Source organism: Xiphophorus maculatus, chromosome 8, assembly GCF_002775205.1.
Source record: "Xiphophorus maculatus strain JP 163 A chromosome 8, X_maculatus-5.0-male, whole genome shotgun sequence".
NCBI lineage: Eukaryota > Metazoa > Chordata > Actinopteri > Cyprinodontiformes > Poeciliidae > Xiphophorus > Xiphophorus maculatus.
This window is the reverse complement of record NC_036450.1, coordinates 4,445,440-4,464,768: the sequence shown is the minus strand read 5'-3', so window position 1 is coordinate 4,464,768 and position 19,329 is coordinate 4,445,440. Positions and strand designations below refer to the sequence as shown.

The window sequence follows — 19,329 nt, the reverse complement described above, 5'->3', positions numbered from 1 at the left end:
GGAGCCGTCGAGGAGATGGACAAGATCGTGAAGGAACTGGGTGCCCTAGAGATCATCAGAGAGGAACTCAACCCGATCACCAACAGCCCCATCCAGGCGGTGAAGAAACCTGAGTCGGCTGGAGGGGGTTGGAGGCCAGTTATCAACTTCAAGGCCCTGAATCGGAGAACAATAGCAAACCGAGCCAGTCTAATCAATCCACAAGGAGCGCTGAAAACTCTTCGAGTCAAGAAGTTCAAGTCTTGCATCGACCTAGCTAATGGATTTTTCTCCCTACGCCTCGCCAGACAATCGCAAGGTAAAACTGCATTCACCCACAAGGGCAAAAGCTATGTGTGGCAAAGGTTACCCCAGGGCTACAAGAACTCCCCAAATGTGTTCCAGTCAGCAGTGATGGAAGTACTGGGGGACGTAGGTGCTACTGTGTACATTGATGATGTCTTTATTGCCGATGACACAGAAGAAGAACACCTAGAGAGGCTACAAAAAGTAGTTGAAAACCTCACCAAGGCAGGTTTGAAACTAAACCTCAAGAAATGTCAATTTGGACAGTTCCAAGTGAATTATCTGGGTTTCCAAGTCACGTCGGACTTGGGACTCTCGGATGGGTACAGAGAAAAGCTGACGAACATTCAACCACCTCAGTCAGAAAATGACTTACAGAAAATATTGGGATTGTGCAACTATGTCAGAGACCATGTGCCCAACTATCAGAAATATGCCAAACCCTTGTACCACTGCCTGAGGAAAAGTGAGGACGATGAGAAAGACGGAAAAAGACCCTGGGTTTGGACAGCGGCCAATCAACAGAACCTAGAGGAACTGAGAAGGGCCATTCAAGCAGCTGTGAGATTGGAGCCAAGGAGTTTGTCAGAAAGACTAGTGGCAGAAATCAGCTGCGAGAATGACGATGCCATGATCAAAGTGAGTAACGAAAATGGAGGCTTGGTTACCCTGTGGAGTTACACCCTAACTTCTGTTGAAAAGAAATACCCGCAGGAGGAGAAGGAGCTAGCGGTGTTAGCTCGATATTGGGGTGTGCTGAAGGATTTAGCACAAGGACAACCAGTTAAAGTCATCACACAAAGCCAAGTTCACAAGTACCTAAGAAAAGGGACTGTGGAAAGTACTAAAGCAACCAATACTCGGTGGGGAAGATGGGAGGACATCTTGCTGGACCCGGAGCTTGAAATTGGGCCAGCACAACCCACCAGTAAGAAAAAACCACAAGAAATACCTGAGAAGCCAGGACAACCGGAATGGACAATTTACACCGATGGATCCAGAAAGGGGTCCGACCAGTCGGCGTACTGGGGATTTATTCTGAAGCAGGACGGCAAAGAGAAATGCCGTCAGAAAGGAAAGGCCCCCGGTAGTGCTCAAGCCGGAGAAGTGACGGCAGTACTGGAAGGATTGCTGGAGCTGGTGAAAAGGAAAATCAAAAGTGCCAGGTTAGTAACCGATAGTTACTACTGTGCTCAGGCCCTCAGAGAGGACTTGGCCATTTGGGAAGAAAATGGTTTCGAGACAGCAAAGGGCAAGCCAGTGGCACACAAAGACTTGTGGAAAAAGATTGCTGAGCTAAAACTGCAGTTGGAAATAGATGTTGAGCATCAAAGAGCACACACGCATGAGGGAGCTCATTGGCGTGGGAATGATGAAGTGGACTGTTATGTCCAACAAAGAAAGATCGTCTTTGTCGGTACCGAGAAGTGGGACAGGACTCCCAAAGGACGGGAGGTCCCAGAAGAATACGTGGTCGAGGTCGTGCGGAGCGTGCATGAGGCCCTTGGACATGCAGGCGTGCGACCTACACGTAAGGAACTGGAGGGGCAAGATCTTTGGATCCCAGTAAAACAAGTCCAACGCGTGCTAAGGGACTGTGAAGTGTGTGGTCAATACAACGCAGGTCGCCGAGGGCAGCGGATGGATGGGTTGTCCATCAAAAGCACGGTCCCCTGGGGCTCAGTCTGCATGGATGTTGCAGGTCCCATGGGGATAACAGGAAGGAGAGGTGAGAAGTACCTCTTAGTGCTGGTGGATTCTATGTCGGGGTTTGTAACTACAAAAGCAGCCAGGAAAGCAAACGGCAATAGTGTTGTCGGCATGCTGGAACAAGTATGCAGTGCCCTGGGAATCCCGAAAGAGCTGCGCACGGACAATGGGACTCATTTCCGTAATTCACAGGTTGACCAATGGTGTCAGAAGTATGGAGTGATGCGAGTTTACTCGCCACCCTACACCCCACAAGCCAACGGAGTGGTGGAACGAGCCATTGGGTTAGTAAAAAGCTGGATAGCTAAAAATGCTAACACCAACAGTTGGAGCACCCAAGCGGTGGAAATAGGGCAGGCCCTGAACGACAGAAGCAGAGCCGAAAGACCCGCCCCTGCGATGGAACTCAACCAACGGCCGTTCACCACGAAGGAAGTGGGGCGGGGCTCCAGCGACAAAAAGGAGAAGCTGACGCCCAGAGTGCCATTCCGAGAGGGACAGCGCGTGTGGGTCAAAGCAAGAGAGCAACCTGTACATGCAGCAGTAAAACCCAAGTTTGAGACAACTGACATCGTCAAGAAAGTACTGGATAGGAACACAGTATTGCTGGAAAGAAAAGGGATCCAAGGAGTTGAGCAGCTCAAGCCAGTTCCTGACTAAAGTGAAACAGAAGCCGGTGAAATGGCCAGTGAATCATGTACCATTCCACCCTATCTCGGACTGGCCACCGTGAAAGGGGTGGTTGTAATTAGGAGAACACCTTCAGGGATTTGGGCAGGACGAGCCCTGAAGAAATTGGATTGGGCTAAAAATGGAGTCCTGTCAGAGGAGAGAGAAATGCTGGTTTGGGGAAAAGCTAAAAATGGCTGTCCGGTTTGTTTAACAGACCACCATCTCCCCATTATCTGGGAAGGACCGGGCCGTGAGAAGCCAAGGCACCAGGGGGCTACCGCGGAGATGCTACAACATCTTCGCGTCTCCCCGGTCACGGTATTGAACAATACAATCTGTGGGAACTGCCGAGTGGGTTACCTGCCCCGGCTTAAGCTGGAAACCCAATGGGGGTGGCTCAAGGAAGAACCAAGAACTTGTTATTGCACGTGGGATGGAAACGAGCTACACCACTGTCCTGTGTGCGAGGAACAGCTGAGGAGCGGAGAGGTAACACTGACAGGCGAAGCTGAAGGGTGGCAAGTGACAAGGTTCTACAGCTCGCTGCGATATTACAGAACCTACGGGCGAGTGCAATCGAACTATGGGAGCCCCATACCGATAATATTACCAGGACCTTCCGCTCCTCCGAACACTCCAGAAGAACTGGACCCATGGGTGTGGAGGAGGGAAGAAGGACCGCATGATGTCCTGTGGGATTCTGTTCAAGCCGCCTGGCCGTATGACGCTGCTAGAGCTTCCCTGTCATTTCCACCATTGAATGCCAACCACTCTCCTGTGGTCTTCCGGGTACATCGGCCTCATGCATACCAACCATCAGCTGAGGAGCTAAGTGCACTCCCAGATGACGCCCGAGAGCAAGCCGTTAATGGTGGGTGGACAGGCCCCTGGGAACTGACCACCTGGGCACATCTAATTTTGGAGGTCATCAACGACTGCACAATACCTATAGTAGATCTGCCGGATGTACCAAGGGAAGATGGGGTGCGCAGCTCAGATATGTATTACTACACCACTGAGGTGGACGGATGGGGCAGCAATGCGGTGAGACCAAAGGAGAAGTCTTGCCTGTACTGGGTGACAGCGGAATCCCAGTTTCGGGATGGAGTTTTGCAACACCCGGGAGGCGTGGCTCACAGGGCGGGTACGCCCTCTGATCCTAGCACCTCCTGTCACGTCCAGCTGTCAGTGCGCATGATCACCGTCCCCTATAAAGGGATCTACTCAGTCGGAGCAGCCATCAAAGTGGTACCAGACGAGCAGACCTACGCTACCGTGTCCAGTACGGAGCCGGAGCCTCCCAAGAAGAAACCCAAAACTCACGCCTGGCAGAAGCTCGCCTCAGCATTTCCATGGAGAAAGACAAACCAAGACTGATGGACACACCGGAAGGAGGAAAACGAGTCGTCAAGTCTGCAGGTCAGCAAAAAACCAAAAAACGAAAGGGGAGACAGTGTTTTGTGACTAAATTGTTCAAAGTGGGGGTTGGAGTCTCATCGGGACTATCAGACAGAGGCCCGTTTTTAAGACTCCCTACCACCTCCATTCTACTAGATATGCCAAGAGAAGATTTCACTGTTTCCAATCCGCTCACCGAGGCCTATTTTCTCAAGTTTCTCATATATCTCCGACCCACCAGTTTCCAAAACGTAAAACAAGTAGGGGAAAGTGAAGAATACACGACGCCCCCTTCCACAAAGCCACATTTATTTATCCCTACCGCACCGCCTGCTTGGCAGGGAAGAGGATCCGACAACACGGTTAATTTTGCATCAATCTCACCTATGTGTCCAAGATCTTTACCATGGACTTTTAATACAGTGTATTTCAGGGTACAGGGGATCGAGCTACGGGTTAGGTGGGGTCCCCATTATCTTGAACCACTGCAAGGATTGTATTGTGAGATAACACTTAATGACATGGTCATTTGGACCACTTCACCAAGTATGGCGAGAACCATAATAAAAAGGGAAATAGATCCAGAATGCTATATATTTAATAACACCAAGCTTCCATTGAAATTGGAAATCGACAGGGTCTACCCCAATCCACCACACCAGAGGATTTATACTCCGTCATCCTGGGGGTACCGCACTAGACTAACTCTGCATGGACAATCATTGTACACCTACATCTCAGTGCCTGCCCCAATAGGGTACAAACACGAATCCTGGTATGACCAGGCGCTGAAAACTGGCACCGCCCAAGGCCCGTTTCCTCGACCGGATTACTGGAGGGTGTTCCACTGGAAGTGGGTGTGGAGGGGGTTGGAGCCTGATTTACCCTACCCCTCTCCCATATTTACAGCCCTGCAGCAGAGAAGGGCCACCAGACGGGTTGGAAAGAACCCTGCCACCCAAGGCCACCTCAAGGCTTTGAGGAAAATCTGTGCAAAGCCTGATACATCGGACCCCAGAGAAGCACTAATCTGGCCAGGATGGATGCTATCGGCATGAGACGCCGGCCTACAGACCCGGAGTTGCTGGATGTTACATCGGAATCAGGCAGCTCTACTGACACTGACGACGACTCGGAAACCTCTAACGAACCTTTGCTACGGAAAACGACTACGATAACCGGAAAATCCCTATGCCTGAAAGGGCTGCTAACGCTTCTTGCCTTGCTGTTTGCTGCTGCTGTTCTTGCTACTATCTTCTACTTCATCGGAGTTGGACCGTGGTATCTTACGCATACAAGAGTCACCTATGGACATTCCAAGTACGCTAACTTCAATTGTTGGAATACCAGCACCACGGCTATTTTTGTACCATGGGACAACGAAACTTCTGTCCAGAATCGAACCGGACAGTTTGCCAAAGACAACGGTAAAAAGTACGTGGAACGCCGAGCCTTCAAATTGAACGACTCCACACTGGACGACCTTCTGAATCGTACCTGGGAGATCTACAACTACGACTTCCTCGACACCGGAGTGCTCTGCTGGATACGGGTTCTGCAACACAAAGAACGACGGACCGTCAGATGCAACTGGATTCACCCGGACCGAGGTATGCCAGAATGGCATTGCAACATGGCTTGTCGACCGCTGCTATTGTTGCCAAATCAAGGGTACTGGGATACAGAAGTAGTATACCCAGCCCCACACAGGTCCTCAGGCTGCCGAGCCTGGCTTCCCCGAGAGGAGTTTTGGGGAGATTATCACCTGAACTGCAGGGTGGATGACGCCATCCCAACCGCACCGTCGGGGAACTGGACCTTTCGAAATGCCTCCCGAGGTACTGTTCCAGTCAACACAATGACGCCGCCTACACCTGATACTTTGACTAACATGACGGCTTTCCTGATCAGGCAAGGACCTAGACGGTTTATGTATGTAAACGATCAAAAGCACTGCTACAACCACCACTTTCGTTGGTTAAATCCTTGCCTCTGGAACAAGTTTGTGAAATGTGCAGGACAGAATTATATAGTATCAGCCATAGAAGAGTACTGGGCTGATTTTTGGCACTCTACACGTCCACTCCGTACAGAAATTGAACCCTGGCTGAACAACACGTTCCCGTGGACGTACATAGCCGAAGACCAAACGTTCTTTATGGGAGACTTCCCAGAGGGGACAGTTCGTTCTCACACTGGATTAACGGATCTATACATTGCCAACTTGCGTACGCAGCGCCTTCCGACTCCTGATGACCTTCTCACCGCTCCTAAAACGGACTTCGCAAAGATTGACAAGTGTGTTGCAAAAAGAATTTTTGAGAGCCTAAATGACACCTGTTGGAAGAAAACCCTCTCATCGCCACGGTGCGACCTCTGGCAGGTTGGCAACGCTTTGCACTCTACCTGGAGGTATAACTGCCCTGATCCTGATAAAGCTCCTACGGCTAAATGGGCCCTACGAGCCTGGTACGAGGATTACTATCGAAAATGGGACTACGAGTGGTGGGGCCTCCAACAACATGAGTTTGAAGCCTGGGTAACACCATGCCTTACAGAATCAACAAACTATTGGGTACAGTACCAGTACATCGCTACGGTCTACTCTAAGGAACGCATGATTTGGCCTGGGATTTTTTGGAGACCGGCCAGTTACGTCAGCCCAAGACCTTGGCGCATGACTTGTAAAAACAACACCAGAAATATCCTTGAATGTGTAATAGGATTGGCCAGACGACCATGCGGAGAGCTCCGAGGTTGGGAAAGTTACTGCAAAGACCATTATGCAGACGAGTATGACACTCACTCTGCTGAGGTTACTTGGCGAAAGTTCAATGGAACATGGCGAAGGGCGATAGTGAGCGGAGGGACCTGCACCGATGCAATTCTAGGATATCATCTCCAGAAGCGCAAGAGTATACTTGGTCTTCCTGTTCCGTTCATCCCAGACTCCCTTATAGCCATCGCGGAAGGACATGCTTTCCGTAAAAGTCTGTGTGATGGCAACATAGATTCAGGGTTTGACTGGGTAGGACCTAACCTTTTGTATTCCAATCTCACCTGCTCAACCACTACAGAGAATTGGCAAAAATGTGGAGAAGGCCCTGATCAACATGACTGTTACTGGTACGAGACTATGGGGGCAACATTGGTGGCCGCTATTTCTGAGGTTGCGGAAGAAGTTGCTAGTGTGGTGGAGGGAGGCCTCAACATTGTTGAACAATGGCTGATGAGTGCTTTGAGTCTGTTGTGGCCATACCTCTTGGGCCTCCTGGGCGTCGCTGTGGCGTTGATCATCGGTAAAATCGTCCTGGAGGCGTGGCTAAAAGCACTGTGTCGTTGTAAAAAGAGGAACTACCAGCCCCTCCCCCCGAAGGAGGAGCCTACTTCTGCATAAGAGAGAGCTGCCGTGTGCCTGCGAGCCATTCACCCTTCACCGCAGCTGTTGACAAGACCTGATCCAGAGCGACCATCATCTCACATCATGGAAGCCAACTCTTCGACTAACTCTTCAACCAACTCGTCGAATCCCAACTCACTTTTTGCACCGATTCAAGTGAGTACCCTTGAGCATTTAGGGATTACCCTGGCCTGGATAGTCTTCTGCCACACCGGTCCTTGGCCTAAGGGACATCCTATGAGGATCTTCGTCGCGCTACAAGGATATGCCAAGCTGATCCTCCGTCCCATCGTTCTCCACAAATGGGGGTTGGCTTCATCCCTCTTCGCTTGTTATCTGATGGGCCGTACCCGCATTAATTGGCGCAGGGGTGTTGTGGTCTGCCTATGGCTCGTCACCGATACCACAGCCCTGATATTGGAATTGGTCCTTGGGGGCATACAAGCCACACGAACCGCCCCATTTAAGATCCTCACAGCTATTCTAGAAGGGCTTTTCGCAGTATCCATCCTCGTCTACTTAGCGCGCCAGGCCTTGTCTATCAAGGGTCGGGGACGGCGAATTTGGATGCAAAAGTGGATAATTCTGGCTCTTTGGGCAACGGTTTGGGGGATCCTGGTGGTCCTCTACTGGCTCCGTGAGACCTCGGACCTAGCCATTGTTGTATGGCTGATGACCTACGCGGCAATATTCCATGATTCAGCTCATGTCTATGATCGAGGTGAACCAGCTCCAGATCATGACATTCCGGCTCCTGTGATTAATTCACCTTGGCTCGCAAAACAAGCCGGCACACGGGCTTAAACCAGCCTATTCTCTCAGCTTTCGCTTTTGCATTTTCGTCGTTGTAAGTAAATGTAGTTAATCAATAACCACTGATCATGAAGTTACCTGGGTTGCTGTTTCTCCTCAGGCATCAACCTGCTGTATGGGGTGTGGAATCAATGCAGAATCCTTTGGATTCATTTGGGTTGCATCGTCTTCCCGCTGGTGTCACAACTGCGTGAGCAGCCATTTCACCCATGTAACGGCAATCCTCTGCGCCACAGGGCTGGAGAATTTGCCCTACATAGCGGATTCCACATCTAGATCCCTGGAACGGGTGCACAAAATCGTGTGGACCTCTGCGTTTGGCCTAGACGACGACGACTTTACAGCATCTCCGTTGTATATGGGACTACGGCTGCCCGTGATTCATAAGTTATGGGAACACCAACTTACTCGGCAATGCCTCCCAACTTTACACCTGTTGGATGGACGACTTGTGGCGGTGGGCGACTACCTTCCGCCTACACGTCCCGTGTCTCCAGATTTGTTTATCGACGTCGGATGCCAAGCCAGCAGTGCGACTAACGAGAGAGGTACCCAAACTGAGAACCTCAGTTCATCTCCCCAAGCATGCCAGATTGAGGACATCCTTTCCCCTTCATCTCCATCACCAAGTAATATGGATTTCCAGGATCTGCTGGCAGAATTGGACGGCTACTGCAACAACCCATCAACGCTGCCAGACTTCGGCATGGATTTGCCTTCGCCTCTGCAGCCTCCGCTGGAACGTTCCACCCTTTCCGTCTCAGGTGAATCGACACTTGACAACGATTTGGGCGCAGAACACTGGCTTTCTCCGCCATCCAATCTGTCGGAGTATGAGGTTGTGGATTCCTGGACTCCTTCATCGTCTCCGGTTACCTGTTATGAGCGGGACATCCTCACTACCGATTGTGGTGATGGACTTGATCTCTTTTGACTTTGGACTTTGTGGTTTCTGCGAAGCACCGTCCGATCTCAAGGAGGGGGTGTCAAGAAAACTGGCATAGGGTGTGAGATCTTTCCGGGTGCATGCAGAAAAGGTGCATAGAGGCCTGAGAGAAAATAAGTAATCTTGTAGTTTGATTAAAAGCTAATTAAATTGAATATGAATGAATAGTAAAATGAATACAAGTAATCACATAATAACCTTCTGAAAAGTATTTTCTGAAATGTGATCAGTAATGATTTCTGTAATGATTTAACTGTGGAAAGATTATGGTTGATGAATTATGATAAGTGAGAGATGTGATTGATTATTAACTGAGGATCAAACTTGTGATAACGTGAAGTTGTAATCATTTGACATTAATTCAAACATGTTTAACAACAGATTGAATGTGTTTAATGAGTTATAATAAATAATAGTGAGTTATAGAGAAAGAGAGGAATACAGCACAGTCCTGAAACAGGAAATGTCGCAAGCAGTTCTGAACAGATGGCCAAAGCGCACAGGATGGGTGGTGCGGTGAGTTTGGCTGAGGCAACGGAAAATGAGGAAGTACGAGAACTTCCCCTACGGTCAGCAAGAATAGGTTGGGCAATGCGGGGACTTTTTCATGATACACAGCAGATGTGAAGCAAGTCACGTAGACCAAGCCTCCCCATACACACACATGGTGGAGAGATGCATAAAAAGGGGCTGAAAAAGAGGAACCAGCCGTTCCCAGTCCGGCGGCGCAGAAGGAGAGACAACTTATAGGAGCAGCTTGAGCTACGGACCGCACTTCAGAACCACGGAGGAGCTCGGACTTCACACCGCCAAGAAAGGACTGGGTCCCATCGCCCCATCTCTGGTTCCTTATTCGACCGTTGGTCTCGTCTCAACCCAGCAACTTTAAACTCTGCAACAAGACTTGGAGGAAGGACAAAGCTCCCCCAGGGATGAGGAACTGGGTTTTGCAAAAGGATTCAGACCCGTTCTGCTTTATTCCCTTCCTAAAGAGGGTTTTTCTACACAAGGCAAAGACCTCAACCAAGGATGCTAGAAATTCCTGTTGCCAAAGATCCACCATCGTCTGGGTATGAGTTGAATCTGCTCATTGAAATTCCATTTCAGAACATGCGACTTAACTCTTAGGGAAAGGAGACAGAGTAGTATGATTGTACATGTAAATTTTATTACACTGTTTTTGATCTACATACGATTGATTATTGATTTGTATGTCGCATATCCCTGCTTAAGCTTGCTTAATAAATTTATACTACAAAATTCTAATGAGGTTGGTGGACATTGGAATTAATAGAGTCATTTAATCTTTGTCCAGTTCTTTTAATTAAGGTAAAACTAATGTACATGATTCCAGTAAACAGGAGGCTTCATAATTTCCTTTGGTGAGAGTAAATAATGACCCTGGGACTTACATCTAAGTCACTAAACATAATCTAGCCGGTTCCAAGTGCAAGTTATGATTTAGAAAGTGGGCTACCGTTAACAGAAGTGGTTATTGGAATTATGCAGCTGCGAGGGCTACTCAGCTGATTGTTTCTTAACTGTAAAGGGTCATAACTTCTGGATTGGAGGTAGTTAGAGCTAGACGAATCACTTTCGCCACCAGTTTAAATAGATTATCTCTTATAGAGTACTTTTAGGGTAATACCCAGGTCTCAGAGATTTTCCGGACCTGTTAGACGGAGAACTGGTCAGTAGGCAGCCCTGTGAAGTTGTGAGGAGTGGGCGGGGCTGACTACTGCAGGATAACCTTCACAAGTTAAACACATCATACAGATTAATTCCCCACAAACTGTTTTAAAGCTTTTATTTGTTAATGATGATGATTTGTTCTTGTCCCAACAACCAGGATCAGGTGAAGGACCTCTGCAGTCCCATGATGCTTCCTCTCCCTCTTCTAAACCATCTGATGGGCTGATATCATCCCTCTACTTTATCAATAAAATGTTTTTCTTTCTCTTATTACGATTCCATTATTTATCCTAAATGTGACGTCAGAGCTGTGGATCTGGAATCTGATTGGTCGGATGGATATTTCCCTGGTTTTCCAACATGAAGGGTCTCTGCCTTTTTCCAAGACGTTGGGAATTTTTCCCAAACTTTATTGAACAATCCCAAAAGCTTTCCCAACTACTGAAAACCTAAACACATTAGTCTTTTCTTGGATCTGTCTAAAAGGTCTTATTATTGTTTTTTCATTTCTACCACAGTCAACAGAGCACAATTCTACTTTTTCACCATCATTCACTGCAATTCTTCATTTCCTCTGGAAAACAAGGGATTTCCATTCTCTCCTGATTCCTTTCATTCTTTGGATCATTTTCCAGATGTCGCCCCCTGGTGGAGATCAAACTACTAAATGGATGAAACTGTTAAAATTCTCACTTTCTTTCTTTGCCTCATGAATAGTTTTCTTCACTTTTTATGTAATTTACATTTTATTAAATCCTGAAAGTTGTGAGTTTTGTTTAAAATCTAAAGTTCTTTATTTTTCTCTCCCATAACTTTTAAACATCCATCTGACCAACATGGAGTTACTTTTCTTCTCATCTTTGCTTCTTGGGGCTGATTGGTCTGGAGCTCCATCAAATATTGTTTTAAATTCCTTTCTGCCATCAGCAGATCATCATGGAAATCTAACTGAACTTCTTTTATTAATTTAGTCAGAGTCCCTATTAAACTATTAAACCCATCCCACTCTTTAATTTTCCTTGTGAGCCGTTCTTAGTCTGGAGAATATTCCAGAAAACTGGGTAATGATCTCTGCCTCCAGATGAGGCGTCTAAATATTTAATTATCAAATTAAACATTCAGCTTCAAACTAAATGTTTCCCAGCAGACTGACTAAAGACATTTCTCCCTCTTCCTCCTCTATCAGACCTTCTCTGCTCCTGCAGCAGGTTCCTCCATACCTGAGAGCTTCCAGTCTCCAGTGTGGATCCTTCAGTCCAGCCGACAGCAGCTTCACTCCTGAGTCTCCTGGATGATTGTAGCTCAGGTCCAACTCTTTCAGATGGGAGGGGTTGGAGGTCAGAGCTGAGGCCAGAGAAGCACAGCCTTCCTCTGAGACCAAACAGCCTGATAAGCTGCAGACACACAATTCATCACATGATGAGAATATGAGAACATTGAGGTAGAACCCAAGGTCTGAACTGATGGATGGATGGATGGATGGATGGATTTGTAACATGTGGAATAAATAAGAAAGCCAAGCAAATGCTGGGATCTGTAATAATGTTTCTTTTTGCTCCTAAGATGCAGCAATTTGTCAAGTGCCCAGAGTTACCTGAGAGTTTCCAGGTTGCAGTTTGGACTCTTCAGTCCAGCAGAGAGAAGCTTCACTCCTGAATCCTGCAGGTTGTTGTTACTCAGGTCCAGTTCTCTGAGACTGGAGGACTGGGAGCTGAGAACTGAGGACAGAGCTTCACAGCTTCTCTCTGAGAGGTTACAGTCACTCAGTCTGAGGAGACATGGAGAAAAATCTGTTATTAAAGAATTCTTCAAAATGTGTCTTTTTTTCAGTCAACAATGTTCCTCTTTACTGATTTAAGGGACTGTTTTATATATAATTATGTTGCCTTTTGTTGTGAACTGGTTCAGTCTATAGATGGGCCTCCAGCCATGAAGGACTGAACTAAAGGCAACAAGAAGGCTGGCAAGAGAAATATTAAATTCCTCTATGAACTAAATTAATCCCATGTCAGTTTTAACAGAAAGAGTCCAATGAAGCCTGAGAATCAAATTGCTCAATAAAAGGTTTGTATTTAAAAAATCCTTTTTTATTTGAGAAAAAAATTACAACAAAACTATTGTGGAAAAAAATAGAAACAAATAGAAACAAATTTGCTCCTAAAACAATCCAAAAACAATCACTAGCCAAATATTAAATACAGGGAAATTTAACCCAGTATTTAAATGAAAGAGTTCTGAAAACACCCCACCAACCTGACACTAAAGGTTACTAAACACATGGAAAACACACTTTCAGACGTCACCACAATTAAAACTGCATTCATAATTATCACAACATTGAACGGCCCTCCAAATATGTTTTAAACATTTTATTGGAATAGGATGGGCCACCAATATGTTACGATCCTCATGTCATCACACAGAACTCACAAAATACAAAGTCCAGACCAGATGATGTTTTTAACAAAGAGGTTTTATTAAACCCAAGTCTGGACACAAAGTGGTTCTGGCAGTCTTGGTAAAATAAAAGAGTGAGAGAACGAACAAATAAGGCAGCAGTTGGCCGTCGGATTCAGGACGCTGTGGGGCTCATACTGATTCTAATCTAACGTTCATAATAGTTATCTCTTCTTTCATTTCTAATTATTTATTATTCTTTCTACTGATACAGTGAACCCTCGCTATAACGTGGTTCACCTTTCACGGCCTCGATGCTTCGCAGAGTTTATTGTGCAGTTATTTTTTTTCACACTGCATTGTGTTCTGCGTCCTGATTGGCTAAACAGTCTCCGCGTTTCTTCTCTACCTGTAACTTTAATAACGTTACGGCATTTAAATGTACGTAATACAGCTTGGGAAATATTGGCAAATGTTTTTGCCCAGAAGAAAAAGGAGCGACAACAAGTACCGATAACTATGTTCTTCTCTCCAAAAAACACACCAGCACCGCAGGCTTTAGAAGAAAAAGACACTAGAGAGCGGAGTCAGGTCGCAGCGTCACAGTCAGAGGAACAGTGAAATACGCGAGTCACAATTTGTCTTACTGTACTTTATATTGGTGATTAAAATGATTATTTTACTGTACTTATTAGTAAGAAAGAGTTCTATTTGTTAAAAAAAATGCTTAGGCTTGGTTTCAAAGTAGAGTATTTAATTATGCTGTATAATAATTGTAAAAAATAAAGATAACTATTTCACGGATTTCGTCCATCACGGGTTCTTTTCGGAACGCAACCCCCGCGAATGACGAGGGTTCACTGTACACTCAAATTCAAATTAAAAAACAGCTTATTGATCCCAAAAGGAAATAAAATCTTCTTGTGACTCATATTAATTCAAATTCTTCAAAGGGTTATGTTATGTTTGGAAGCTAGGACGAGGTAGAAGCTCAAGTAGACAAAGAACCCTTAACAGCTTTTATTCATAACTCGCTCAGCAGTACAGTAACATCAAGTATTCCTTTCCTCCATCTTATCTCTTCTTCTTCTTTTCTCTCCTCTCTATCCTATTCTCGTACACCACCTAGTGGTAGACACAACAGGTTATTTTAGATATTAATGACTGTTTAGCTTAAAAGATCTCTTGTGGTCTGTATAACAATGAATTTCAAGAAGGTTCTGACTTTATATTATATATATTCTAGATAAATTCCTCTACTTGTTTCTCTGAATATAGATCATTATTTTAACATGTTGCTCATCCTCTTCCTGTTACTGAAACATTTCCACTTATTCTAGAATCTACAATTGCTCTCAGCCATATCTCTTCAATGCCAATAATATCTGTTAATGTAATTTATCTGAACAGTCTAACTTCCTGTCCATCAGCCAATTTAAAAGAAATGTAAAAAGTTACAACAGTTAAAGTTATACCATCTAACAGCCAGAATGTAATAATTATTGAGTTTGTTAGGAGCAGTTCTGGTTAGAAAGTCTAACAACTGCAGGATGAAGGATCTGCAATAATGCTCATTTGTGCACCTAGGATGCAGCAATCTGTCATCTATCCAGAGCTCCACTATCAATGGAAGAATGACCGCCGCCTTTCTAAATACCTCTCTTCTTGGTCCTTTCAGCCTGGAGTAAATGAAAACCAGCAACGTTTATGTGTAGAGATTTGTTAGCCACATGCTAGTGATAGGATGCCACTTGTTGCACATCCTGTTGATGGTATTCACTGTGTTCCTGAGGGGAACCCATTCTTTCACAATTCTTTGTAAAAATAGGCTGCATGTCTAGAGGCCATGGAAGTTATTGGAGCATCTGATTCTGATCATTTGGATGGGTGGTCAAATACTTTTGACAGTATAATGTATCTCTGCTAGGCAGTGATGTCAGTTACTGACATCGGACCACTTTTTTCATTAGCAAGTAATCTAACGCGTTGCTATTTCATATCCAGTAGTCAGACTACAGTTATGTATCGAAATCACTTTGCGTTACTGTGTGTTACTATTTTCTTTTGGAATTTAATTTTATTTCCTCTACGCGTTTTGTGAAGTCATTGCCGTTTTTATGCGACAGTATCAGCAGTGACAGAAATGTAAACAATGGAGGGATGAGGGAGACGCGCATTTTGTTGGTAGAAAAACAGGAACTATTTTGAGTTTCTGTCGCCAACTCCAATTATTATAAGCGGCTGTGGCCTTTTTTTTTTAAAGTCGCTTGCAAATTTATTGAGTCGCGGGTTGCGCTTTTTGGGCTCATTTTTTAACGTGAAGTTACTCATTTGGGCTTGGAAATAAGCAGACATAAACCCCAGAATGTGTCCGACCTCCAGTTAGTTTTAGTCAGGCTCTCCCTGTCCATCATTTCCTGGATGATCCGTCCCGCTGTGTCTTTGTTAATGTCAAGTTAATATACTACCTGTCAATCATGTTGAGCTATCCAGAACATTGGAAACATCGAGACTAATCTGAACAGCGCAATAAATGTGAAAACAGCCACGAATGAACGAGTCTGTAAAGTTGTGCAACTAAACGCCATTATAATTATTAATAATAAGATAAGTGTCACAAATCTTTGCAGGAGCCATCTGAGTTGTGGAGCCACAGGAGGAGCTCTGTGCTCTGACACCAAACTCAGGGCCGTAACGCACAACCTGGAGGCTGGTGGGGTGGAGAGGGGGTTAAAATCCTTCTTAGAGTTTTCCAGACAATAGTGGACCACACAAAAACATGCACAAATTACTAATGTTTTCTTTGTACTGTAACCATTAAAAAATCTCCCATTCAGTTCAACCTTATAAGTGGAGACACATTGTTGATGTTACCATTATAAAATAGCTTACAATTAAGTATTGGTAAAGATCAATGTCATTTTCACAGCGTTGTTGTTAGCAGCTGCTGAAAGTAACTAAAAACGTTACTTTTAATGTAACTTAGTTACTTTCCAAAACAAGTAATCAGTAATCTAACTGAGTCACTTTTTCAAGGAGTAATCAGTAATCCGATTAAAGTTACTTTTTCAAAGTAACTATGCCATCACTGCTGCTAGGAGCTAGTTGACAGAAATCTGGTTTCAGCAGGATTGAGAACATTTTACCTGAGAGTTTCCAGGTTGCAGTTTGGACTCTCCAGTCCAGCAGAGAGAAGCTTCACTCCTGAATCCTGCAGGTTGTTGTTACTCAGGTCCAGTTCTCTGAGACTGGAGGACTGGGAGCTGAGAACTGAGGACAGAGCTTCACAGCTTCTCTCTGAGAGGTTACAGCCACTCAGTCTGGGGAGACAGAGAGAAAAATCTGTTGTTAATCACTTCTTAAAAAATAGTGTTTTTCTATGTTTTTCTTGGACAGAGAAGGAACTATCTTATTTTACACGTATTTACGTTGCCTTTTGTTGTGAAATGGTTCATTCTATAGTTAGTCCTCCAGCCTTAAAGGACAGAACTACAGGCAACAAGGAGGCTAGAAATAGAATTATAAAATTCCACAATTAGCTAAATTAGTACAATTTAAATTTTAACATAAAGAGTAGAAGTTTTGCTGCTTTAATATGTAATAGTATGTTCAGCTGCTGAAGTAAGTCTCTGTCTCCTTTACACATCCCCCCCAGTGAGATAATTTGAAGAGACAATGCACCAATATATAAACTGAAACATCAATCCATCCATTTTCTTACACCCTTGTCCCTAATGGGGTCGGGAGGGTTGCTGGTCTCCAGCTAACGTTCCAGGTGAGAGGCGGGGTCACCCTGGACAGGTCGCCAGCCTATCGCAGGGCAACACAGAGACGCACAGGACAAACAAACATTCACACACACACACACACCTAGGGAGAATTTGGAGAGACCAATTAACCTAACAGTCATGTTTTTGGACTGTGGGAGGAAGCTGGAGAACCCGGAAAGAACCCACACATGCACAACGAGAACATGCAAACTCCGTGCAGAAAGACCCCGGGCCGGGAATCGAACCCAGGACCTTCTTGCTGCAAGACAACAGTGCTACAAACTGCACCACTGTGCAGCCCTAAACTGAAACACTAATATATATATTTACCTCATCATTAGCATATTTCTATCAAAAATAACTGCCTAAACAATCAGTGTCCTTACAGAGCTTTGTTGGAGGCTTTAACCACTGGCAGCAGCCTCAGAAGAGCCTCCTCTGAAGCAGAGTATTTCTTCAGGTCAAACACATCCAGATCTTTTCCTGATGACACTAAGATGAAAACCAGAGCTGACCACTGAGCAGGAGACAGTTTATCTGTGGAGAGACGTCCTGAACTCAGAGACTGTTGGATCTCCTCCACTAGAGAACGATCATTCAGTTCATTCAGACAGTGGAACAGATTGATGCTTTTCGCTGCAGACACATTCTCATTGATCTTCTCCTTGATGAGCTGAACTGTTTTCTGATTGGTCTGTGAGCTACTTCCTGTCTGTGTCAGCAGACCTTGTAGGAGTCTCTGATTGGTCTGCAGTGAAAGTCCCAGGAGGAAGCGGAGGAACAAGTCCAGGTGTCCATTTGGACTCTGTAAGGCCTGGTCAACAGCCCTCTGATGGAGAGATTTTAGTTTAAGTTTATTAAATAATGAAGATTTCTTAGGTGTTTGTTTTTCTCCCATCAAGATGACCCCAGAGTTGATAAAGGTCAGATGAACATGAAGAGCAGCCAGAAACTCCTGAACACTCAGATGGACGAAGCAGAACACCTTGTCCTGGTACAGACCTCTCTCCTCTTTAAAGATCTGTGTGAACACTCCTGAGTACACTGAGGCTGCTATGATATCGATGCCACACTCTGTCAGGTCTGATTCATAGAAGATCAGGTTTCCTTTCTGCAGCTGATCAAAAGCCAGTTTTCCCAGAGACTCAATCATCTTACTGCTCTCTGCACTCCAGTGTGGATCTGTTTCAGCTCCTCCATCATACTTGACCTTCTTCACTTTGGTCTGAACCACCAGGAAGTGGATGTACATCTCAGTCAGGGTTCTGGGCAGCTCTCCTCCCTCTCTGGTCTCCAACACATCCTCCAGAACTGTAGCAGTGATCCAGCAGAAGACTGGGATGTGGCACATGATGTGGAGGCTTCGTGATGTCTTCATGTGGGAGATGATCCTGCTGGCCTGCTGCTTATCTCTGAATCTCTTCCTGAAGTACTCCTCCTTCTGTGGGTCATTGAACCCTCTGACCTCTGTTACCATATCAACACACTGAGGAGGGATCTGATTGGCTGCTGCAGGTCGTGTGGTTATCCAGAGGAGAGCAGAGGGAAGCAGTTTCCCCCTGATAAGGTTTGTCAGCAGAACATCCACTGAGGTGGACTCTGTAGCATCAGTCAGGATCTCCTTGTTGTGGAAGTCCAGAGGAAGTCGACTCTCATCCAGGCCATCAAAGATGAACAGAACGTGGAAGTGTTCAAAGCTGCAGATTTCTTTGGTTTCACTAAAGAAATGATGAACAAGTTCCACCAAGCTGAACTTTTTCTCCTTCAGCACATTCAGCTCCCTGAACGTGAATGGAAATATGAACTGGATGTTCTGGTGGGCTTTGTCTTCAGTCCAGTCCAGAGTGAACTTTTGTGTTAAGACTGTTTTCCCAATGCCAGCCACTCCCTTTGTCATCACTGTTCTGATTGGTTGATCTCTTCCAGGTTGGACTTTAAAGATGTCTTCTTGTCTGATTGTTGTTTCTGGTCTGTCTGGTTTCCTGGATGCTGTTTCAATCTGTCTGACCTCATGTTCATCATTGACCTCTCCAGTCCCTCCCTCTGTGATGTAGAGCTCTGTGTAGATCTGGTTCAGAAGGGTTGGACTTCCTGCTTTAGCAATCCCCTCAAACACAGACTGGAACTTCTTCTTCAGACCAGATTTAAGTTGATGTTGACAAACTGCAGCAAGACGTTCTAAAATAAGACAAAAAAATAAAATCAAGAACTAAATAAAATCAGATTCTCAAGATGTTTTGCATAAA

General features: G+C 45.4%; 1 protein-coding gene across 1 annotated transcript in view; it reads right to left on the bottom strand.

Moving 5' to 3' along the window:
• LOC111609555 (NLR family CARD domain-containing protein 3-like) overlaps window positions 1-19,329 on the bottom strand; it is a gene marked incomplete at its 3' end in the record, with an annotated part of 46,996 nt that overhangs the window by 8,980 nt on the left and 18,687 nt on the right. The window contains exons 8-10 of the mRNA XM_023338685.1: window positions 17,470-19,261; window positions 16,460-16,633; window positions 12,511-12,684 (exon numbers count right to left, since the gene is read on the bottom strand). Coding sequence (XP_023194453.1) covers window positions 12,511-12,684; window positions 16,460-16,633; window positions 17,470-19,261 — 2,140 coding nt within the window. The remainder of the gene's footprint in view (window positions 1-12,510; window positions 12,685-16,459; window positions 16,634-17,469; window positions 19,262-19,329) is intronic.